The 25269-nt window shown below is 54.2% G+C and overlaps 1 protein-coding gene and 1 pseudogene across 1 annotated transcript in view; one reads left to right on the top strand and one right to left on the bottom strand.

Moving 5' to 3' along the window:
• Nucleotides 1–24817, bottom strand: part of Ccdc88c (coiled-coil and HOOK domain protein 88C) — a 113103-nt gene extending 88286 nt beyond the window's left edge. Inside the window, exons 1-3 of the mRNA XM_026394281.2 lie at nt 24656–24817; nt 23864–23964; nt 15722–15830 (exon numbers count right to left, since the gene is read on the bottom strand). Coding sequence (XP_026250066.2) covers nt 15722–15830; nt 23864–23964; nt 24656–24715 — 270 coding nt within the window. The 5' untranslated portion in view covers nt 24716–24817. The remainder of the gene's footprint in view (nt 1–15721; nt 15831–23863; nt 23965–24655) is intronic.
• Nucleotides 11707–12354, top strand: LOC113186751 (large ribosomal subunit protein uL1 pseudogene; annotated as a pseudogene).
• Nucleotides 24818–25269: the final 452 nt, after the last annotated feature.

The raw sequence follows: 25269 nt of genomic DNA, 5'->3' as shown, positions 1-25269 counted from the left end.
TCAGCTCCCAGACCTCCATACTCCCCTGGATGCAGTGCCGAGATGAGCAGGCAGAGGAAGCAGGGCCCAGGCCTCACAAGTCTGGCCAACTGCTCAGGCGATGACCACACCCACAGCGTCTTCTTCCGAAGACCAGCCTGGGCCACGCAGCATCCGCTAGGAACCCTGTGCCCTCAAAGCTGTACCCAGGAAGATGCTGACGGCTGCAGCCCCTGAGTGCTCCATCCCCCCCAATCTCGGGCCAGGTGCAAATTGAAAAGCCTGAACTTCTTGCCCGCTGGCATAGGACCTGGCAAGTAGCATGCAGTGACCACCCCAGTGTCTGTCCGTAGGGCTCCGTGACCTCAGAAGATGAGGCAAGCAGGGAAGAAAGCCACCTGAGGGACAGGAGTCGTGACCTCAGGTCTGACACTGTCACCAGCTGCCTTGGAATCAATGATGGGTAGAGGAAGGCCACTCGGGCCCCTGGTTCTGCTCTCCGGGTGCTGTGTGAGGGGTAGGCTGGACAGGACCAGGGTTCTCAGCCCTGGCTGCATTCACGGTCACCTAAAGAGAAGCTCGGGAACAACACTGACACCCTGCACCACCCGGACCAGCCAAGCAGTCCTCGCTTTGGGGGTCTGGAGGGTCCCAGCAGATGTGCTGGGGGTCGCTGGGCAACTCAAGTCCTGGAGCTTTTAACACTTGAGCCATCAAAACCGCAGAGCCACATACCATCAGGACTCACCTCCTAAGTGCCCCAGGACTAACACTGGAGTCTTGAAAACACACTGGGATATTCACCAATCCCAGGGGTGTCGCGAGAGGAAGAGAATCAGGTGTCAAGCGATCCCTAACCAACGTAGGGCCAGACTTCCGCCATCTCTGTCACGTGGGAGCTGGGTCCAGCTCCGCGATGCACATTTTTCGTTTTGTCTTTTTGCTCCATGGTGCTGGGCATCGATGCCACGCAGGCACTGTCCCACTGGGCTGCACCCCAACCACAGCACTGCCATTAACTACTGGGTAGCTGCAGCTGACCCCATCACCACCTGTGTAAAGTGAGGGGACAGGCCTTGAAGTTCTGGGCTGCACTAGCCCAGCTCTCCCAAGCACTTACAGCTGACTCTGACCTCTGGGCCTCAAGCACCCTGAGGCCAGCCAGGTACCAGGCTAAGGTGTCTGCCACAGAGGCTCTTGATCCCGGCTGGCACCCCACTGATCCTAGGCAACGTGAGATTCAGCAACTGGAAGATCAGGGATGACTATTTCTGCTGCTCAGGGCTTAACTTGGCTGCAGCCAGCAAACCCCCAAACTAATGTGTAAACAAGAAATGCACATGGCAAGCAGAGAGTCCCATGTGGAATACGGAAAATGACTTAAAAAGGGCCTCAGTGCCTGAACACGCGACGTTCCACCAAAAACGCGATCTGTTCTAACAGCGGGCCGTGACTCAGAAGCACACCCGGGAGACGGCTGTCAGCTCCTCCCCGTGGGACCAGGCAAAAGGACTTCCCCGGGTATTAATAGCCCTCAGCTGTCCCATGAAAGCCACAGATTCCCTTCCCAGGCAAGGGCCACTGGCTCAGAAGGACAGTGAACTATGAAACACTTGAATGTGCTGAAGTGGCAGGACGGTCAGTGGACATCTGTCCTCTCTTTTCATGCACAGTTTAGTCACACGCTGAACACTGAGGTGATAAACACAGAGGGCAGAAAATCAAGCAGGTTCCTGGCTCAGCTCAGCCCAAGCAAGACAGGACACGGTCTGGCTGTCAGACCAGCACTCAGCCCAAGCATAGCCGAACTGCACAGGGTGCACGCCTGTCCTCCACCTCCACCCCTGACTGGGTCCCTAGGGCCTCAGCAGCTCACAGCCATGTGAACTGAGGCCTCCACAAGCCAGGCAGGGGAGGTGAGAAGGAAAGCCTGGCCCCTCCGTCTTCTCGCCCACTCCAGTCTCTAAAAGGAAAATGAAGGGTCACCACCTCTGCTCTCCTCCTAGCCCTCAAGGGCTCCTCTGGATATGATTCCAAGTTCAAGGCGGAGGTCATTGACCCAGACCCAAGAGGCTTCAAGAAGAAAGGGAAGCTTCTGCATCCGACAGGTTAATTCTGGTTTGATTTAAACATGAACTTCTAAAAAAGCCCCTGCATCCTAGGCCCATCCGTCATCAACAGGAACACGCTGGCTTCTGGGGCTTACGATGTGGAAAAATCCCCAGACCGCCTCCACATGAAAAGGCTTTTCTTTTAAAAAATAAAAAAGGAAAAGGAAAGAAATGCTGGCTGACTCTGCTCTACCAGCACGAGTACCCAGCCCCCTAAGCGGGGCCAGGCTGGGCAGGGCTTCCGGTCCTGTGTGGGCAGCACCATGGACGTTCCTATTAGATGCCCGTTTCACTTCAAAAAATATTTGAACACAGCCTCTGGCATACAGCCAAATGCTCCACAAAAACCTCGTATCCTGTTAATGTATGCTTCTGGCATCTCCATCTCGTTATCAACCTGAGAGGGCGGGGACCGTCTCCCTTGGTGTGACACCTACAGCGTGCCACATGCTCCCTGGTAAATGGAGAAAACAGAAGCTCCGGCTCAGGCCTCCACACTCATTAGAGCCTCCCTGCAGACGCCTCCGGCTGGAACGGAGAGTGTGCAGGCTTGACCGGGCCCCCCAGAGCTCACGTGCTGGAGGCCCAATGCCGAGGTGACCATGTTGAGAGGTGGCGCTGCAGGAGCCGAGGAGGCCACCCCCCGTCCTGTCTGGATGAATGCAGTCATCACGGGAGTGGCCCAACCATCTGGAGGTGGGTGCCTGACAAATGGAGGCATTCAGGCCCCTTCCCCCCTGCCCTCGCCAGTGATGCCTTCTGCCAGGTTATGCCAAAAGAAGGCGCTCACCAGATGTGCCCTGATCGTGGACTTGCTAGCCTCCAGAACCATGAGCCAAACACTTGTATGGCTAATAAATAACCCAGTCTGTGGTACTCCGTGGTAGCACCACAGGACAGACTAAGACCCTGAGAAGGCTAGGTAGTCCCTGGGCTTCCTACCCAGCCGTTTCACATCAGCGCTGCTGGACCCCAGAAGGCAAAGCCCACATGAAGCTCACGTCCTCCTGATGGTGGCACCAAAGTCACATGCCAGGTACTGTGCACTCTGTCACAAGTCTTGGCCGAGCATGGTGATGCACTCTTGTGACCCCAGCAAACTTGGGAGGCTGAGGCAAGGGGATCGCCACTTCAAAGCCAGCCTCAGCAACTTAGGGAGGCCCTAAGCAACTTAGCGAGACCCTGTCTCAAAATACAAATAAAATGGGGCTGGGGTGCAGGCCAGTGGTAAAGCACCCCTGGGTTCAATCCCCAGCACTGCAAAGAAAAAGCCCAATTTCCAAAGTCCAGAGAACCAGGGGAAACACCCTACTTCCTCTGCCTGGTCCCTTGCACAATGAGAAGCAGAGAGAGAGAACAGGGCCCCCAGAAGGAACAGGCGAGGGCAGTCCTCAGGCTCAGCCACTCACTGTTTTAGATCCTGGGCTTTGTGACCAGGTTCTGGAGACCACAGTTCTCTGAGCTTCCCACTCAGCTTTGAGATGGGGAAAAAACGCCATCTTCTGAAGGTGAGATCAAATGAGGAAGGTACAGAAAGACCCCCAGCAGCAGCCCACTGAAGCCTACGGTCTTCAGACACTACACAAAACTCCCCTCCTGAACCTCTGCTGAGCGCCAGCGCAGTGGCATTCTGCACCAGCACACTAACGGGGGCAGCCATCCCCACCCTGTCTCCAGAAATCTTTTCGTGTCATATAACTGAAACTCTGCACCCTTCAAACAATAACTCTCTGGATTCCTTGCTTCTTAAAATGAAATGATTTCTAAATCAGGCAGCCTCCTAAAGTACAAAAGTTAAATTTTTCTGAGCATACTAAATTCTTTTTTCTTATTTTTAAATTTTGGCTGTGCTCTGGGGTTTAAAGACCGGCCATCCTTGGCACGCTCTAAACTCTTCCAACCAAATCTGAACACATACTTGGGTTTCAACACCAAATCGTGACTTGGCCTCCTGACTTCTGGCTGCTTCTCACCTTCTGGGACCCCTCAGGGTAGCAGCCACCTACCAGGGCCACCAAGAAAGCTGCTCCCAAACGTTGACCCTTTTCTGGCCACCTGGCCGTGTCTGGTGGCTTGAGCTTGCCCTTCCTGATGCACCTGGGAGAATTCAAACAGACCTGGCACTGACAGGTCTGTGCACCCACCACCCCTTTCTACCAGGTACCTATCTAATTCCCACCCAGTAAACCCAGAGGCGTGGGTCGGTGGTGGGCATGAAGCTCCGAGGTCCTACCTTTCACCTCTGGGGACAGGTGTGCAGGGCAGGAACAGAGAGAGAGAGGGGAGGGGCTTCACTGGTCACATTTCCAGGTACTTTCTGATTAAGAATGCCGTCTGGGTTCTGACAAGATCAAAAGGGGGCTGGGTTGTAGCCCAGCACGTCTGAGGCCCCAGGTTCCTCCTCAGCACCACAGACAAATACAGGAAAAAGTAATAATAAAGGTCCATCAACAACTAAAAAAAAAAAAAAAAAACGATCAAAAGGCCTGTCACCACGGCTGTGCCTTTAGATATCACCCCCCTTTCAAGCCTCAGGGTTGATAAAGACCCTGTACAAGGCAGGACCACTAGAGAGTCCAGCCCCTCAGCCTCTGCACATCGCCCTGGCTGGGGACTTCTGGGCCAGCAAGGAGGGGGAGGTCCTTCAGAGTTCCTGCCCTTGGGACACAGAGAAAGCAAGTGGGCGGGGAAGAGTGACAGAGGTGATTACAGAAGCCACAGCTTGGGTGCAGAGTGCCTGTGTGGGCTCTGGAGTGGGCCAAGGAAGGGGCCAGGCAGGAGGCCGGCACAGGCAGGAGCCTGGGCAGAGTCCAGCCAAAACCCCAGCTCCACCCACACCCACGGCCAGGTCCTGCTGAGCACCTCTCTCCCTGATCTGTCAAAATCAAGGGAACTGAGTCCAGCTACTACCCCGCAGGACAAAGGAGCCAACAGGCGGGAGCCCACCAGTGTCCCGCGGGATTCCTGCTCGCTGCTGCAGAGGAAATGAGGAGCCTGCAGGGCTGTGCAGGCAGGGGCTGGCTGGCCCAGTGCTGGCCACCTCCTGGGTGGGAAGGCACCTCTTGAGGCCCCCTGGGGTGCAGGCCCAGAGGGCAGAAGAGGTAGAGGTGGCCTGGGCGAATTTCACTCCCCCAAGGAAGAGAGGAGACTTAACAAGAAAGCAGGGGGCCATCCAGGTGGCTCAGGCTTCCCTGTGACCCCCTGGGAAGGTGAGGATGGCCTGTCTGTCTCCTCAGGGATCTCAAGCTTGGGACACCACATCGGCAATGTGGGGCACTTCCACCAGAAAAATTCAATCCTGTAAACTCACCTATAAAATTCGAATGCCAGACTCTCACCCAGGGGAAAAAAAAAAAAAAAAAACTGAGCACCAGAAGCACCCAAATTGCTCCAGAGTGCCCAAGATGACTCGGCCAGGGCCCTCACTCACAGGGCGCCCACTCACCTGACCAGCTGCAGGAACAGATGAGGTGGAAAGGAGGCACTTTTTTTTTTTAATTCTAAGGTCATTAAGCCTAGACCTTAGAAAGCTCAGGGGAGCCAAGCTGGCTAGACAAAGTTGAAAACAATCAATTTAATTTCCTCCCCCCAGGAACTGAGCCTCCCCTCCCGTACCTGACAGATGGCATTCCCATCAACAAAGCAAACAGCACATGAAAAGCCGGCAGGCAGGTCGGTGTGAAAGCAGCAGGCCCCAGGGGTGGGATTCAAAGGCTCCAGGGCCCCCCCTGCACCTCTGCCTAGTTTGTCACCCCTACAGAGCCTGCATCCACCCTGGGCCAGGGACCGTGTGAAGAAGACAGGCCCGTCTTCCAATATTCCAGTCAGGGCCCGTGCAGGGTCACTGCAGCCCAGAGCCAGCATTTCTGCGCAGACCAGGGCAGCTCCGAGTTCCCTGAATGGAGCGACGTAACTCTGAATTATTTACTCCACTGAACGGCAGCTTACATTGCTAATTATCAAGCCTTTAACGCACACTGAAGGCAGGCACGTTTCCATGCCGCTGGAGGGAGACACAAACAAAAATAGATGCGGTGCCTGTTTTTTTTGGAAGTTTTGTTGCTGGTGGGAGACAAAACTGCACGCTTTCTCCCACAAGATAATATGTGTAAGCTGCTCAGCACACAGCAAGCTTAAGACAGCAGACCACGCAGGCAACAGGCACATGCGTACCAGTCAGCTAATCCGAGTGAATCCCAGTGCGTTATCCCTGGAAGGACCCTTTGATCACCGGCCATTGGAAGCCGCCTGATCACCAACCACCCCCTGCCAGAGCTGCAGGCACCGCAGCAGCCTCGCAGGCAGCTCCCTGTAGCACACTACGACACGCGGCCTTATTTAACCTCGAGCATCCTCCCTGGGGGTGCTGGACTCTGTGACAAGGGACTGGCCAAGGCCATGAACTCCAGGATGAGCTCAGAGGAACCCATGGCTCAACCTCGGTCTCTGCAGACAGTGCGGCTTACAGCGGCTCTTCTCACTGGGCCTATTTATTGGGATGTGCATCTCCTGCCTCCCACTTCCTGTCCTCCACCTGCAGGGTTCAGGCCAACCAGAGCCCAGGACTGGGTCGCCGAGGATAAGTCATGGCTGTTGTGGTTCACTGCCTCCAGAAACTCCTGTGACTTCACTTGAGCCTCACAAGCCACAGGTAATTATTACTCACATACGGGCGAAGCCAACGATGTACCTAAGTCACGCTGCCAGCAACGGCGACACACGCGTTTCTAAAGGCAGGAGTGAGTTAAATGACCCACAGTGGTGCCCAGCAGAGCTCTCCCTCACTGCTGCCCGCCCACCTCCCATCTTCCTTCATCCTCTGACTTCACCCGCCTGTCCTTCCAGTAGCCAAAGAGGCCACCCCACAGGGCCAGCCCATGCATGTCTCCAGGTGGTGGCTGACTTCAAACCCTCCCCTGAGAAGCAAACCTGCTTCCCCCTGCAGCCCAGGCCACGCAGCTCAGGGAACACAGGAGACATTCCCTCCAAAGCTGCAGGCACCCCACCTCCCTCCAGAAAGCACCCAACACTTACACCACCAGCCTCACCCCTTAACCTGCTGAAACCCAAGGGCACACCAAAAGACCCCCAGCAGCCACGTGCACACCTGTGATCCCAGTGGCTCAGGAACCTAAGGCAGGAGGATCACGAGTTCAAAGCCAGCCTTAGCAAAAAGCAAAGTGCTAAGCAACTCAGTGAGACCCTGCCTCTAAATACAAAATACGGCTAGGGACGTGGCTCAGTGGTTGAGTGCCCCTGAGTTCAATCCCTGGTACTCCCCCCCCCCCAAAAAAAAAAGAGACTCTGCAGTGTACACCTGGAAGCCTCTCTCTTCACCTATCTGAAACCTCTAGGCCCTCCAAGACTCCCCAATAAACTCAGACGGGGGTTCAGGGTGTGGCCAGCTCAATCTCTCCACATCCTGGCTAAACCCGCCAATTTAAGACAACTTCCCATCCTCACTCCTAGAAAAATAAATCTGAAATAATCTTGGGAAGGACCAACCCCTGAATGCCATGGCAAAGGGGCAAAAAATCTCCACCTTTCCAAAAAGAACAGTTGAATAACAAGAACTGTTATTAGCCCTGGACACGCGCCACGCAGCCGGCTTCACGAGCTGCCCAGCTTGCCTGGGCAAGTCCTCCCGAGACGCCCGCCGACAAGCCAGTTAGAACATCAAACATGACGCTCTTGGCACCGAACACCCGGACTCAAGGCACAGGAGAGAATCTTTCTTTTTCGTTTTAAAACCTTGAGAAATCCCATTTCCCTCCTTTTTGTCACAAAAGGAACTGATACTTCTGACCGCTTCCTCTGGTTTTTAGGGCCCCATCATCCACTCTCGAGTAAGTTATTTCTAACCGTCACTCAGCCCAGCGTGTCTTGACCCTCACGCCCCTGAACACTTGGCCACCGTCCTCACCATGAGCTGGACAGAGAGCACCACAGATCAGCAGCTCGGTCCACTCTTGGCTTTGGAGGGCAGACGCTCATGGGTTTAGCCATGATTCTGCGGGCAGCGCACGCTCAGACCTCACGCCCTATGATGGGGTGACCACCGTCCCACCTCCCCATCGGCTCTGGGCTCCCTCATGGGCACCTCCCACGATGGGGTCCAAGAACGGTTGCGAATTCAGAGACAGCCTGAGCGTACAGTGGGAAGCCAGCACTTCCTGGGGAAGAGAACGTGTACCAGAAGCGGTTCTGGAAGGAAGTGCCCTTCCGAGGAAGCAGAGAAGCCTGGGGAGAAGCCCAGAGCTGTGACGTAAGGGGACAGGCAGGGCTTTGGGCCACGCTGGAGGCTGCGTCCTTGGCCAAGAGCTAGGTCTGTGCAGAGCCCTGGAGGGAGCAGCTGCCACAGGGGCCCACTGGACTCCAACACCTGGAAGCCAAAGGCAGGATGCTCTTGCCAAGGGCTCTTCCCACCCCACCCCACCCCACCCCCCGTGAGGGCAAGGGCAGCTCACAGGGCAGAAGAGGAGCCAGGCAGAGGTCTGATCTCGCACGTGTGCACACACAGGCATGCCCGCACCCTCATACGCACACTCACACACACTCTCTCCAGATCCTCGCCTTTAAGCCTCTGTGGCTCTGGCAGAGCGCCAACTCTGCTAATTGCATCAGACCCACCTTTCACCCCTCCCCACCTGCTGCAATTAGCCCTGATTCTCAGCTTCCTGCTGCTGGGGGTGAAGGCTGAGGCTGTAGCTCCCTCCTCTCCCTCCTCCCAACTCCAACCCCGGAAGTGCTGGTTTCAGCGGTGCCTGTAGCAACCCAGGCCCTTCCTCTGGGGCTACAGGCTGCTAAGAACTTCAGCAGAGGGGGAACCTGAGCAGAGGGCCCACCCACACCCAGCCCCACACATGTGGCTTCTGGCTTAAGATCCGGCCCTCCCCACTGTGGTGAGGGTCCCCAACTCTCCCAGGACAGCGGGTCCCACCCAGGGTAAACCATCTCCCTGCACCCACTCTAGAGGCTTGGCGTGTAGAAAGAAGTCTCTCCAAGCAGCCAACAACCCAGCTGACGTGCAGCTTTCTGGGGCCACCTTACACTGCAAGTCTGTTTCCTAAGCTGTAAAATGGGGCCAGCAGCTTCCTCCTAAGGACGCAGGAAGAAGTGAGGGCAGGCAAGGATGCAACTGGCAGTGTCACATCTTGCAGAAACAAATGCCGAAGTTTTGTCTTCATCATTGCCTTTTTAAACTTCTTCTGGGCTGGGGGTGTAGCTCTATGGGGGAGTACTTGGCAGCATGTCAGAGGTCCTAGGTTCAGCCCCCAGAACCAAATGAATGAATTAATGAGTTAATAAAATTCTCAAGGACTCTGGGATCCAGCCGTCGAGATGCACTAGCTGGCACCCAGCGCCTTGCCTCTGGTGGTCTCATCCTCCAGCCCCCCACAGACCCCCAACCTCCAGGCTGCTTCATATCCCTAAAGCTTTCCAATGCCACTCCACTCCAAGGGACATCCCCTCCAGTCTGGCCCCCTCAAGGTGCAGGTCAGCATCACCCCCAAGAGAAAGCTCTCCAGGGTCCTTCCCGAGATGGGATGCCACCCACGAGTCACAGCTGTCAGTTTGCCTGGCCCGTCTCCAACCTCACAGGACGGAGCACCCCAGGCCTGGAGGGCAGCCTTCGGAACCAGGAGAGACAGCAAGAAAAGAACCAGGAGGTGCAGCCAGTCACACCCGCCAGAGCTTCCGCACCCTGCATTTTATCACTCTGCACACACCAGTGAGGGAATGGGCCTGCAGACCTGGCCTCCCAGGTCACTTCCCCATGGCTCTCTAAAAACTTTAAACACACTGCACGGAAGCCGCAGAAGAGCCTATCTGTTGTGTCCATGGGCAGACAAGGGGCCACTGCCCACACGGGACAGAACCCAGGCCTGGGGCTGGACCGCCCAGCACAGCCAGGTCCTGACCACCTGTGTCTCCACCCTCCAGCAGCCCTGCTACAGAGATCCCAGAACAGTGTCCAGGGCTCCCTCCCTCAGAAGAGGTTCACCCAAGTTGGCAAAAATCCAACTGGGGTGTAGCTCAAGGGCAGAGCACTTGCCTAGCATGCAGGCTGCCCCAGATTCACAAAAACAAGACAAAAAGAAACAAATCAAGAAATACCTCAGGTCCTGGGGCTGGGGCAGGACAAGAGCAACAGAGAACACTCCTCTTAACAAATGCCCCTCAACCCTGCAGGGGCCGGCGGCAACCCGCCCAGGAAGAGAAAAGGCCAACAGAAAGGCGCGGGGGCCAAGGAGGGGCAGAGAGCCTCTAAACCCTCACGCCCTCTGACCCGGTTCACCCCGGAAACAAAAGCACTGGCGAGGACACGGTGTGCCCTGGTGTGCCCGGCAGGTTCGCGGTGTCACTGACTATAACTCAGAAACAGAACCAACTCGTACAGATGAGAATGGAACAGCCACATGAAAAGTACCACGCAGACACTGAAATCCACATGACAGAAGGACACGTAACAGCAGGGAGGTAAAAGGGGGCTGGAGACGCTGAGGGCTGAGACCACCCTCAGGAACACGTGCCCCCCAGCAGGAAAAGGCGGGAGGATGAAAGCTAACCAGGGTTCCCCTTTCAGCCAGAGAGTGGACTTAATTTCCTTCACATGTCCTAAGCTTCAGTAAGAAAACATTTGTATAATCAGAAACACCATCTTTAATTTCCTCAGAACGGTGACACAAGCCACAAAATCAAGGCGAGGTCCTCCTCAGTAACCTTTGCCACCGGAGAGGAGAAGGCCACTTCCCCTCTGCCAACTCATCACTCTGCATTATTCCTGAAGCTGGTTCTGCCCGGGCAGCAGGGCTCCTGGACTAGGTCCTCCTGCCAGTCCCTGGCTCACAGCAGCCAGGGATCACACGCCTAAAACCCTCCCCACCAACAATGTCAAGGCACACTTCCTTCTATTCTTCCTCTTGACAAAGGTCTTCAATTTTCAAACTGAGCGCACACATTTCCCAAGACAAGCCTCATCTGTGGCAGTCCCCGTGCGTACCGAGTGGACTGGCCAGGAAGGCCGGCCAACGTCAAAACCACGGCTGGTGGGGAGCATCAAGGCAGCCCACTGCCATTTATGGAAGTTTGTCTAAAGTGTGGCTCGAGGTGTGGCCCTGGGTTCCCTCCCAGCCCTACAGGAAAACAAAATCACACAAAGCAAAGCACGATCCATGTGCACGTGTAAACGTGTGCAAACACAGGTATATACAGCAACAGCATAACACGTGAACTGGACGCCACCAGATTAACAAAAGGAGGAGGAGCCAGAGGGTGGTGCCCAGAACCGGGCATGGTGGGGGGACACGGGGCGAGGGGTGGGTTCCTGACTGGCTCTGCTCTCAAGTGAAGCCATGTTAAGGTAATTATTCGAGGTTCTGAGGGGAACAACCTAAACTTAGAAAAAGGTCAGATGAAAATGTGCGGCTATGCATGGAGAGAGCAAGCCGGGCGGGGCAGCCAGACGTCCGGCCAGCCTGCCCTCCCTCAAGGACTCTCATCCCCGGTCCTGCCTGATGCTTGTCCTGGAGCTGCTGCCCCCCCACACACACACAGCCTGGCCAGCTTCAGAAAGCTCCCTCTCGCTCTTTCTGTTACTGCGGCGCGAGCAACCATGAGCAGCAAAGTCTCTGGCGACACCCTGTACAAGGCGGTGTGGGAAGTCCTGCATGGGAACCATCGCAAGTTTCTGGAAATGGTGGAGCTGCAGATCAGCTTGAAGAACTATGATCCCCAGAAGGACAGCGCTTCTCGGGCACCGCCAGGCTTAAGTCCACTCCCTGCCCTAAGTTCTCTGTGTGCGTCCTGGGGGACCAGCAGCACTGTGACGAGGCCAAGGCTGTGGATATCCCCCACATGGACATGGAGGCATTGAAGAAGCTCAACAAGAATAAGAAGTTGGTCAAGAAGCTGGCCAAGAAGTATGATGCCTTTTTGGCCTCAGAGTCTTTGATAGAGCAGATTCCACGAATCCTGGGTCCAGGCCTAAATAAGGCTGGTAAATTCCCTTCCCTGCTGACACACAATGAAAACATGGCGGCCAAAGTTGATGGGGTGAAATCCACAATCGAGTTTCAGATGAAGAAGGTGCTATGTCTGGCTGTTTTGTTGGTCATGTGAAGATGACACATGATGAGCTTGTGTACAACATCCACCTGACTGTCAACTTCCTGGTGTCATTGCTCAAGAAGAATTGGCAGAATGTCCCGGCCGGGCTTCATACATCAAGAGCACCATGGGCAAGCCCCAGCGCCTGTATTAAGGCACATCGTAATAAATCCTAGTGCTACCATCCCTTAAAAAAGACAAAGAAAGCAAGCTCCCTCTCGTCCCCTTCCTTTCCCTTCCCTCCTCAGATGGCTGGTGGGACCAGGCCTTCCCATCCAGGAACCAGGAGATGTGTAGGTGACGAAGAAGAGTCCCCTGGAGAACTGAGCTCCCTCTGCCACAGGAGGTTGGGCTAGAAGTGACTGAGACTCATTAGAAATGCTCTGACCAGGTGTGGGGGTGCTTATCACCTGGGGCTTGATAAAAACAGACTCCTGACCTCCACGGCAGGCGTGAGGCCTAAAGACCTGCACTTCTAACAAGGCCCCCCGCTGGCTGGAACCACGGGTCTAGCCCACTGAGCAGCTGTCCTGCCTAGCAGCTAGGGAGCATTCAAAAATGCAAATCCAGAGCCCTGACCCCAGCAGAGCCCAGGGCAGCAGGTCAGGAGGAGGAGTGAGACTGGGATTATTGGTGGTCCTCAGGGTCCCAGCCACACTGCCCTACACCCCAGAAAAACGGCAAGAGCCCTTTGTTTCAGCAGACTGTCAGAGGTCAAGTTCAGCTTTCTTGCAAAAGAAGCCCATGTTCTTCAGGAGAGACCCCATCTTTCCAATGGCCCCTCCTCTACTGGGCTGCAGAAAAGGAAGTAAGAGCAGGGAGTAGAACAGTCTCCTGCAGGACAAGACCCAGGGCAGGTGGCAGAATGTGTCTGCCAAAAAGCTCCCAAAGGGGAGTCCTACCCACAGGGGCAACCTCTCCCCCACCCCACCCATCCCAGGCATTCCACCTTCCACTGGGGAGGCTGAGCGGTCCTCTGGGAAGTGTCTGCGGTATTCCCCTGCGCAGTCACGCCAGGTCAGGGGGACGGGGGAATGGCAGGATATGCAATTGTATATATGGCAGGGCCACAATGACATAAAACAAAAACCATTCACTCGAGAACTGAGAGGAAGCACTAAAAAATGGTCACAGCGATTGTCTCCCAGGAACAGGGGTGGGCTCGGGGGTGGTTTGGATTTCTGGCTACTTATTTTCTAAGCTGTTCACAAAGAGGACATGCAACTTTCACCATGAGAACTGAACTTTATTTTGCCATAAATCAGAAAGAAAAGATACACAGCAGAACACTGTCCACTCTGAACGCACAGGGCCCTGAACACTCGCGTCTTGCTGGGTTGGGTTTCTCCAAGCGAGCAGGCTGGGAGGCAGTGACCACTTGGGCTGCCCTTTGCCAACACACACACCAGCCCTACCCTCAAATAGCCACAGGGCAGAGGGTGGAGAACTGGGGTGCAGGGTCCTCTCTCTCACTTCCCAGTCCTTCTGGGTCCAAGTCTGGACTGGCCTTTGCTTCCTTCATGTGATCATTTCACGTCTTCTGCGGCTCTACACAGCACCCAGAGCAGCAAACTGCCTCTCAAACAGACACTATCTGCCCTGGGTCCAGCCCAGACCTGGACCTCAGAGCAGCTGGCCACCAACAGCATGAGGCCTGCACAGCACCGGTATGGCCTGAGCTGCGCAAGAGCTGGGCGCTCCACACGGTTCTTGGAGGGCTGCGGATACCCCACCTCTGCCTGAGCACTGCACAGCTGCTGGAGGAGACGCTTCCCCTATCAGGCACACCTGGGCCAGAGAGCGCCTACTAGAGTGTGCCGCTGGCTCTGGCCAGCCCTGCAGCCCCTTCTGAACCCTGAATTCACGTCTCTCTCATGTCCACATCCTGCCCAGCTTTGAGTCATCTGAAAAAAAAAATGGGATTTTTGGTACCAGGGATTAAACCCAGGGGCGCTTAACCACCAAGCAAAATCCCCAGCCCTTTCTCATATTTTTGAGGGGCAGGGTCTTGCTGAGTTGCTCACAGCCTTGCTAAGTTGCTGAGGCTGGGTTTGAATTCTCAATCCTCCTGCCTCCCAAGTTGCTGGGATTATAGGCATGCGCCACCGAGGCCAGCTCATCTGAAATTTGATAAGCAGCCTTCATCCAAGTAGCCAGAAAATGCTGACAGCATCAGAACAGGATGCTCCTGCACCTCCTGGCTCCTACCCACACCCCTTGCCCTGCTCTCTCCTTCCCATGACCCTCTGAACCCAGAAACTCAGTTGCCCACAAAGTCTATCTCAGGTGTCACCTCCTCCAAGAAGCATTCCCGACCTCCCTCCACCCCCAGGCTGGACTGGGGTCTCCTCTCCTGAACCTCAGCACCATCTGCTCTCAGGCACCTGGCACAGCACCAGGAGGGCCTGCTCCCCACACACAGCACCTGCACACAGGGCCATGCCCCGAGCACCTGCTGGACGCCAGTGCAGCCCCCAGAGCCCTTGCCCCAGATGCCAAGTCACAGGCAACACAATCGCCTTTGCCCAGTGGACACAGGGAGGCCTTAGCTGCAATGCCCCTGCCTACCGCATGTCTAGCCAGAACACGGCTCCCACGGATAAGGAAACAAACCCACTCTGGTTCCCAGAATGAACTCTGGGGCCTCCCTCCTGAGCGCCAGTCTCCTCCTCAGTCCTCTGTAACTAAAGGACAGACTGGTTTGAAGCTCCCAAGGTGATGCTGAAGGAGCTGAGTGCTAGGAACAGGTCTCAGAGCAGGGCTGGCCCTGGACATGCTGAAACCTGGCATGAATCTGTCAGAGGCCTGTTCTTGAGCTGAGGTTCTCATACCATTTCCCTGGGGTCCTAGGAGGAGAAGAGGCCACTGTGACTGAGCAGAAAGCACTTGGTCCCCCAACCCCCAAGACAACCAGAGTGACCACCCCTTCACCTGGGGCCTCAAGAAAAATCACACAGGGAAGAGTGTTTCACTGCTAAGAAAAGGCTCGAAGACCAGCCTCCCGAGGTCCACGGCTGCAGTCCACTTCCTATCGCTACCAGCCATGCAGAGATCATGTACTTGGTCACAGGTTCTTGGCTGGCCCTCCGAAGGCTGGGGCAGACCCTCCGTCAGCCCGTCTCACCCCTCAAGCACGCTGATCAGACCCAGGGGCCTCGGGAAACGCCTTCTCCTCCGAAGCCTGGCGCCCCAGCTGGCCACCTGGAGATACACTGGCCCCCTCCCTGGCCCCTGCATAGCCCAAACGTGGTCCCTTCTCCCCGTCCACCCTCGTATGGCTCCTCTAAGAGTCACAGAGCCAGGCGCATGGACAATAATCCCCTTCCGGCAAGTTCCCAAGCTGAAGACCGAGGCTCCCTGGGCCCTCGCAGTCAGGGGCGCGAACCCACCCACTGCGCTGAGGCCAGGCAGCAGCTCAGCCTCCCACAACGCCCACAGGAGGGCTCAGCAAGCAGCTTCCCCAGGCCACCACGGCCCTGGGCTTCCCACGAGGAGGAGCTCCAGAAGGAGGCCCGCCCTACCTGGTAGTAGGTCTTGATGCTTCTCACCAGGATGGTCAGGTTCTGGATGCGAAGGTTCACGTCGTTGTTGACGTGCCTGTGGATGCGCTGATTGGTGGGCCGGGGGTCTCTGTGGGAAGAAACAGGACAGTGGAAATCGCACCTCCTGGCCCGTGTCACACTTCCTTCCCCAGTCTCCACCACCCTTCAGTCCTCCAGTCCCCTGAGCCTCGTGAGGCCCTGTTGACTATGAGGTTGTGACAGGGCAGTTCAAGCCAGATCCTAACTGCCGGGGCCAAGCCAGGACTCTGGGAGCGCCTCCCCTTCCCCTGCCCACCCAGGCACTGGGCCGCCGCAGCCCTCATCAGGCTGCTTCCACCCCTACTGTTATTGGCACCATAAGGACAGTCACACGTCAATGAAGACCCACTGTCACACTGTATAGAGATCAATAACCAACACTGGGCCCAGTGGCACACGCCTGGAATCCCGTCAACATGAGAGGCCGCAGCAGGAAGATCCTAAGTTCAAGGCCAGCCTCACCAACTTAGGGAGACCCTCAGCAACACAGCAAGACCCTGCCCCTCAAAGTAAAATATAAAGAGGGCTGGGCAAGCAGCTCAGTGGTAGAGTGCCCTGGGGTTTAATCTCCAGTGCCAAAAATAAATAAAATAAAAACTAAGCCAAGTAAGTGAAATATCAAGAAAAATAAGAAACATGATTATGTCTAGAAATGGATATACCCAGTCTAAGGCACTGCCCAGTGTACAATGCCCCCATGAGAAACGCTAGGGGGCAAGTCACCCCTGAGGGGACCCCCCAAGACTCGTTTGTTTTCCAACCTCAGGCAGAGGGGAGGTCTGGCCAGGACGGAGCTGGAAGGCTACACCCCGTGATCTGGAATCTCTCCCACCTACGTGCAGGGCCTCTGTGTCGGCCAATGGCTAGGTCCAGGGGCCAGATTCAGCGCCCACCTTCCTCAGCTGCCCTGCTTTTCCTGACGAAGGCTTCCCCTCCAGTCCCTGTCCCAAGACACCTCCAAGGACTGACATGGAACGCGAAGCCCGCCTGTGGGGTTTCATCTGTCATCCACACACAATGATAAAAGCGCAGGGCCTCCCGGGGGCTGGTGTGGGGAGTGGAGGAAGAGAGTCTCAGGCCGACTGGCTCCTTTAAAGCCAGCAATTAATGGAAAATTGAGGAATAGAAGGAAAAACCCTACACATCAAAATCATGTCAAATGTCATTGGAAGTATAATGCTTTTTTGTAAAACAAGCTGTTTAAAGTTCAACCTTTAAGTAAATATTTGACACATACACGGTGCATTTCAGCAGTGTCCAGAGCGTGCAAACCCTTCACGTGCCATAACCAGCCATGGACTTATTCAGTCATCCCATATCTGCTAAAACAGCCACACTGGGGCGACCAGAAGACCTCTTTCTAATTGTCACTGTCCCTGCACAGTGATGGAGTCTGGCCAAGTCATTTACATGTTCCACGTTTCTCCTAGAGCCATTCATTACAGAGAAAATAAAGGTTTACAGTTCCATTGAAATTAATTTAGGAAAAGAGGTGGCATTCAGAATTTAACCACAAAGGCATTTCAGCTACAGAGTGTTCTAGCATTTCAAAATAATTTTTCTTCCAGGTGCAATTCTCCTCCCTTGACTGTAGCTACCTTAAGAGATGAGAAGCGATTCCATAGTGACAACACACTGCTTAACAGAGCAGCGCTCAGAGAGCAAGCAGGGCTTTTATTGCCATACCACTACTGCAGTACCAGACCCGTGTGAGGCAGACAAGGCCACCCCAGAGTGCCAGGGCCCAAAGCTCGGCATTCACTGCACAAATCCTCCACGCGGGCAAAGGCACTGTGAGCATCCAGGGCCAGGGACCCAGCTGTCCCTCACATCACACCACGGCTGCTTCAGATCATCCCTGCTTTCGTTCTCCCCAATTCTGGGAAGAAAGAACTAATTGAAACAACATTCCAAGGAAACCTTGACATTTGCTGTATGACTAATTAGACTAATGACTGTGATCATTAGTACTCCCTCATTTAACTAAAGCTCTCGGGTGAAGAGAGGTTATTAGGAAACAAATGAAGACCAAAGGCTCCACCCTGGTGAAGGAAGCCGGGTTCCACCCGCCCAGCACCCCCACAACTCCCACCTCTCTGGGCTGCACAAAGTGGGAGCCAGAGGCACAGACAGATTGCAGTCCAGGCTCCAAGGCCGGCCACAATTCTCTGGGCCTCAGTGTGCTCATCTGCAAAATGGCCACAGGATCCTTCCAGCCCTGAAGGACATCATTCCATGAAGCCACAGCTGGTGGCCAGTCTGGACTGGGCTTCTATGCCAGGAAAATCAGGTCATAGCTACCGCACCACACCCCCAAAAGCTGCCACTAACTAAGCAGAGATCTTTTACACCACGGCCCCAGGACATAAAAACCCTAGTGCTGCAACAGGACCTCAGAGGACAGGAAAGAGACACATCCGTGGGGCAGCTGGCCCCATGTTAGGGAGTTCCAAGTTCAAGGTGTGGGGCCCCCAGGCCCTCAATTGCATAAAAACTTCTAACTAGAAAAAAGGAAGTCAACTCTTGCTAGACTCTAAAAGAGGGTTAGAATTTAGGATTACAGCAACCTTGTCCCCTCCTTAGGGAAAGCAAGTATCTAAGTTTTGGAAACATTCAAGAGACTTCCCAAATTTAAGCTGAGTCAAAAAACTGTGGGGAGTCAGGTGCAGTGGTGCAGGCCTGTAATCCCAGCGGCTCAGGGAGTTCAAAGCCGGCCTCAGCAATGGCAAGGCACTAAGCAACTCAGTGAGACCCCGTCTCTAAATAAAATACAAAATAGGGCTGGGGATGGGGCTCAGTGGTTGAGTGCCAAAAAAAAAAAAAACCAACATTAAGTGTTGGCGTGGATGTGGGGAAAAAGGCACACTCAAAACTGCTGGTGGGACTGCAAATGGGTACAACCAATATGGAAAGCAGTATGGAGATTCCTTGGAAAACTTGGAATGGAACCACCCTTTGACCCAACTATCCCACTCCTCAATTTATACTCAAAATACTTAAAAACAGCATAGTATAGTGACGCAGCCACATCAATGTTTACAGCAGCAAAAGTCACAATAGCTAAATTGTGGAACCAATCCAGATGCCCTTCAATAGATGAATGGATAAAGAAATTGTGGTATATATACACAATGGAATATTACTCAGCATTAAAAGAGAATAAAATGATGGCATTTGTAGGTAAATGGATGGAGCTGGAGAATATTCTGCAAAGTGAAGTAAGCCAATCCCAAAAAACAAAGGCCGAATATTTTCTCTGATATGTGGATGCTGATCCATAATGGGGATGGGGTTGAGGAACATGGGAGGAATGGAGGAACTTCAGATAGGGCAAAGGGGAGGGAGGGGAATGGAGGAGACATGGGGGTAGGAAAGACAAGTGGAATGACATGGACATCATTACCCTAAGTACATAAATTAAGACTCAAATGATGTGACTCTACTTTGTGAACAACCAAAGACATGAAATCTTGTGCTCTATATGTGTATTATGAATTGAAATACATTCTGCTGCCATGTGTAACAAATTAAATAAATAAAAATTGTGGGGGCTGGGGTTGTGGCTCAGTGGTAGAGTGCCTGCCTAGTGTGAGGCCCTGGGTTCAATTCTCAACACCACATATAAACAAAATAAAGGTATAAAAAATTGAATTGTTAAAGTTTGGATTGGGCAAAGGGGAGGGTGGGAAGGGGAGGGGTCATGGGGCAGGAAAGATGTGGAATGAGACGACATCATTACCCTAGGGACAAGTATGACTGCACAAATGGTGTGACTCTACATTGTGTATAACCACTGAATTGAAATGTTGTGCTCTGTGTACAACGAATTGAAATGCATTCTGCTGTCATGTATAACTAAGTAGAACCAATTTTTTAAAAAAATTGTTTTTTTTTTTTTAAAAAAGAAGAAACTATGGATTTCCAATAGAGAGATGTCTGCAGTATATCACAGGTTAAAAAAAAAAAAGATAAGAAGATGTAGCATGTGTCCATATGCATATAAAAATCAATACACACTTTACACAACATCTGGGAGGAACCAGAATATTAACACTGCTACTGCTACATCACAAAATTATAGATGATTTTTACTCTGCTCCTCTGTATGCTCCTATTCTCCTACAGTGGACATAAACTTTTTATGTAATTTTTAAGGACTCAAAGCCCTCTTGAAGATTGTTATTTATGTGCTACAACCAAAAAAGGAAATTACTGGGCCGGGATGTAGCTCAGTGGTAGAGCACCTGAGGAGGCCCTGGGCTCTATCCCCAGCACCATGGAAAATTAAAGGGGTGGGAGGATTGCTTACATTCATTCCCAAGGAAAAACCTTTTTGCTCCACCATTTTTGCACAACACAAACTCATTCACTCAACAGGTATTTGCCCTTTTATCCTCGGCTTCTGCATCTGCAAAATGGGAATATGAACTCCTCTGGGAGGCACTGGGGGCGGAAATTAGCCTTTAAATGCTTTTTAGAAGCTGAAGAAACTCCTCATTGGCCTAAGGATGCTTCCAACCTCCAAATGATTAATGTATTACCCTGAATTTTGCAACTAGCACAAAGAGTCAGAAAGGAACCTGAACAAAGAATTGAATTTACTGCCAGCTACGTGGGGGCACAAGCTCCCGGCCTGAGCCCCCAGTTTCCCGCTGCACTAGACATCCAAACCATCGGCACCTCCCCTCATGGCACAGCTGCACAGGGGCACAGATGAGCACATGCGCACAAACCAAGCCCCTGGCCTCCTGAGGACCACAGTGACTGACAGCTGCCGTGGGACATTTATGTATGCATCATCTTATTTACTCCTCCCTAACCTATGATCTACCACCCCTTTATCACTGATCAGGAAACGGAGACTCGGAAGGTTAGAGTAATTTGTCCAACCTAACAAAACCAATAATGGCAGGATAACGATACGAATTCATCTGCCGGACGCTAAGGTCAAGGCTCTAAAGCAATTTCCTACAAAAGAATCCAAACCATATCCAAAGTGAATCCATCCTTGCCCACAGAAGGTGCTTACTTAGGACCTAGTCACAGGCTCTCCAGGGCATCCCCTGCCAGGCCACTGAATGTCACACTCTCATTCAGGAACTTTCCTGTACCTGGGCCTCCCCTGAAAGCTGAGCCCATAGGGCTTTCCTGCTTCTAGGTGACACTGATGTCACCAGGAGGACAGGGCCAAGAGACTACTACCACAGCCTTCTAGGGTTGCCAGAGACAATGGCCAGGTGCGGTCACATGACCCCACCTCTAACCAGCCTCCAGATGGCTCCAGAGTGTTAGGTAACAGCCTCTTATCTGCCACCCCCTGTGCAACCCAGCCAGCAAAACTGCTCTGCCATTTCCTGGGGCCCACCAACTTGGGAAGCATTTATCAGGGTGGCCAGCTCACGGTCTTGGGCTCCCAGCACAGGAGATAAGGCTTACCTGCGCCTTAGCCTGACATTTCTCCACTTGGCAGAGGGAAAACTGAGGCCCGGCTGAAGTACAGAATTGGATGTGGGGCCAGGCCTTCTGCCCAGGTCCAGCTTCACTTCAGACCTCATCGGGAGAGAGCGGAGGCTGAGAATCCTACGGCCCTTTAGGGACTGAGAATGTGGGGGAAAGGCAGACTGAAACACAAACTCGAATGGGGAGCCTCTGACCTTTTCTGGACTGTAACGGAGCAGGAGCCCTGGGCCCAGAGCTGGCACAGCGTCTCACAAGAGCCGACAACCAGCGCTCCACGGAAGAACTGTACTTCTTCCCAAGTCACAGATGGGAAACGGAGGCAACAAGTGGCATGTCCCATGTCACACTGCTAGCAGGAAAGAGACCTAGGGTTCAAACCCAGGCTGGCCACCTAGGCTGTCCAATAGTGGGGCATGAGTTCTACTTATCTAACTTCTATGGTCCTGGGGATTGAACCCAGGGCCTTGCCCAAGCTAGGCAGACGCTCTACCACTGAGCCTGAGCCTGAGCCCCAACCCCTATTTCTTAATAAACCACAGTAACTTTTACAGAGTGAAATGGTGTTTTTCCCCCCCTTGGTAACCGGATCAAACCCAGAGACACTTAACCACTGAGCCACATCCCCAGCCCTTATTTTTTATACTAGGGCCTTGTTAAGTTGCTGGGGCTGGCCTCAAACTTGCAATTCTCCTGCTTCAGCCTCCAGAGCTGGGATTACAGGCCAGCGCCACCAGGCCCTACAGCTGTTTTAAGTCCCAGTTTGAGGCATTTAGGAAAGTGAAATGTATTCTAAAGATCACTTCAAACACCCTCCACTCCAAAGGTCCCAATTGGCAACCACTTCCAGACAGACTCTGACCCCTGACCCCCAAGTAGGACACCTTGTGCTGTTGGGGTCCTGTGCCCACCCACTCTCTCCGCTGTCCTCCTCCTGGAAAGCCTCTCATCACCTTCCTCACGCCTGATCCAGCTGGAGGGACCCAGGAGAGCCACAAGCACACCAGGTTCCCACTTCCAGAATGATCACCTTGGCTTATCGCAGAGGAAAAAAATATCATTGAAAATTGCCAGGGGAGGGGAGCAGCCCTTCAGCCCCATTTAGCTGCAGGCCAAATGCGAACAAGTGATGAGCTGGCATTTCTCAAAGGAATGGTCCAACAGGCTTTCCTGATTTACAAGCAAGTGGTAAACGCTTCAGGAATTCCAAAGGTCAGGGAAGAAAAGAGAAACAGTCCCAGGGCTTTTGTTCTCCCGGGCTGCCAGGGCGTAAAGCTGAATGAAAAGGAGGCGACACTGCTGGTTTTTTTAATTAAACAGTCTCAGGCTCACTTGGGTAAGGACAGGTTGAAGTTTGGTCATGACACCAATGAAACCCAGCAATCTGGGGAGTCCAGCAGAATGTGGGGAGGACTGCCAGAGCTCTGCTGCCCCAGGAAAACTCATTTCATCAAGGTTCTCTGAGAAGCACAGCCAACGATGACAATAGATGTGTCTTTTTCGAAGCTAATCAAATACTGAAGACCAGTGAGATTAGAAGCACCTTATATTTTAAGATGGCAGGGTCTCTCCCACAGCATGACACCAAATGACAAGAAAACAAAAGAAACAATGTAACAGGAAAATGTTTTGAACAGACCTTTTTAGGTAGAATCTATTACCTATCTTTTATTTATATCTTTCTGGATATGCCAAAGCAAACTGTTCATTCTCCTTCGCTGGCCACAAACGAAGCTGATTCCCAGTAGCTACTGGATTTATGCTCAAATATGACAATGCGCTCGTTCATAGGTAAGGAGGTAAGAGTAAGGAGCTGACCCACAGAGAACATCAGGGTGTTTCATTCTGCTTCAAGTGACTGTGAATCACACTGACTCTCAGTTCCAATATGTTCGTTGCAGCTTCTGAGTTAAAAACAGAATGCAGCTGTAGGAGCCAACACCTACATTGTGACAGGCTGTCAATCAAACGCAGACAGGCTCTGAAGAACTCAGCAACAGGAAAGGATGTGGTCAGACATATACACTAGCAAGTCAACTTCTACCAAGACCTTGCTTAAGTCGCATGCTTCCAAACAAACAGTTCCCTGGATCCAACTCCCTGTGCATCTCCTAACGGACTGACTCTAAATCCATTTCATGCAAAGGGACTTAATCAACTGCACTTGCTCTGGAATCAACTGAAAAAGAAAACCCAAGGGAACTCAGGCAGAGTCCTAACCTAAAGTGAAACTTAATAGTCACACTAGGATGCTCTCAGCCCACCCCTGACACTTCCTGTAACAAGACACTCTCCGTTACAGTTCAGTGCCCCCCAAAAGAAAAGGGGCTTTTTCATTTCATTGCTCAAACCACAGTTAAGTCCTTGAGTTTGAAGTCAATCGCACTATCTACACCTCGTGAATGACAGTCCACTCCAAATTTCCTTCATCCAACAAGCAACCAGAGCACAGTCCTGGATGGAGGTCTTTACACAACCAAGAAAGCTGTAAAAGCGCCCTGTAACACTGAGATATGGGTGTCCCTCCAACAGGCAGCCCCTCCCTAGCCACCTTGCATTCCACATTTACAATCTTAAATTTCTACAGCATCATCCTTTCCCTCTTCTCTGAAGAAGGCAACTTACATTTGCAACATGATTTGGTTCAAAAGGATGCCGTCCACTAAATCCATATACAGACTCAAGTTGTCCTGGTTGCCGCTTCCAAACGAGCCAAAAGTTTTCACCTGCCGGGAGGTGGAAGAGCAGAGAAAAAGAGAAAGGCAGGAAGTCACTCAAGGGCACAAAACACCGAACGCTCCTCGGGCAAAGGCGGTTGGGTTGGTGTGGACAGAAGGGGATCACCCACGCCCCTGCACACTTCAGCAGGCACCGAGCCTACCCTTCTCCCAGGGCCTCTGTCCCCTCGCCGCTCCGGGCAACGGCGCGAGGCAGGAGGAGGAAAACTTCCTGGGCACTTTTCTCCAGCGTCCGAGAGCGCGGAGGATAAGGGGGGACTTTTCAATAAATTTCTCACGTCTCAGATCCACTGGAAAGCAGTGCGCCCACCCCAGCCTGTTCACGTTCCCACTTGGCGTCCCCCATTCCCCACCCGTCACCGCCACCCACCGGCTGGTCTAGGGGTTCAGAAACCCACCAGGGTATTTTGCGGAGAGCAAGCTGGGTCCGTTTCGGGAAGGACCACTCGGACCCCGTCGGCCCCGGGGCCGCCAGCCCAGCGCCCAGCGGGAACAGGTGTACCCGCTCCGCCCCTGGCCCAGCCGCGAGCGCGCAGCCCAGCGCCCCCGAACTGCAGGACGCCCAACCCCACCGCGGCCGGCGGCCACCTGCTGTGTCCCCTGCGTCCGGGTGGGCACCCCGGCCCGGCAGGAGAGGAGCCAGGGCACCAACAAAGAGGCGGGGAGGCGGCGCACTCACCCAGGTCACCAGCGGGCTCTGTAGGAAGAGCTCCATGAGCTCCGAGACGGTCACGTCCATGCTGAGGCTGCGCCCCCCGGCTCCGCGCCCCGCGTCCGCGTCCCCCGCGCCGCGGCACAAAGCGGCTCCGGCAGCGAGCGGCGGGCGCGGGGCTGCGGCGGCTCGCGCCCGGGAGACAAAGGCGGGGCGCGCGAGCCCACGTTCCGCGGCTCCGGCGGCCCCGCGCCCCGCCCGGGGCTGGGGGAAGGGGAGGGCCCGCCGCTCGGGGAGGAACAATGCGGGCGGCCCCGCCCCTCGGCGGCCCTGGGCGGCCGGCGCGCCGCCTCGCGGTGCCTGCTCCCGAGCCCGGCGCGGGGAGGCTGCGCTGGGCGCCGGCGGCCCGCACGCGTGCGGATTTGGGAGCCCCGGGCCCGGCTCCCCGCACGTGGGCCCCGCAGAGCGCAGCCGTCCCGCGCGTGGGGCCGCAGCACGTGGCGCCTCCCTGCGCGCGTGCGCCTGCGGCGGGCCCCGGACGCCACGTGCTGGCTTGGGGCGCGTGGGCACCGGTGCGCGCTGGGAGCTGGACGCCTGCCCTGCGAAGCCGCCGCGGGCCGCCGCACGCACGCGGCGCAGGG

This window comes from Urocitellus parryii, chromosome 6 (assembly GCF_045843805.1).
Source record: "Urocitellus parryii isolate mUroPar1 chromosome 6, mUroPar1.hap1, whole genome shotgun sequence".
Taxonomy (NCBI): domain Eukaryota; kingdom Metazoa; phylum Chordata; class Mammalia; order Rodentia; family Sciuridae; genus Urocitellus; species Urocitellus parryii.
Note: the sequence above shows the minus strand (reverse complement) of the source record. Positions and strands in the feature narration are given on the sequence as shown.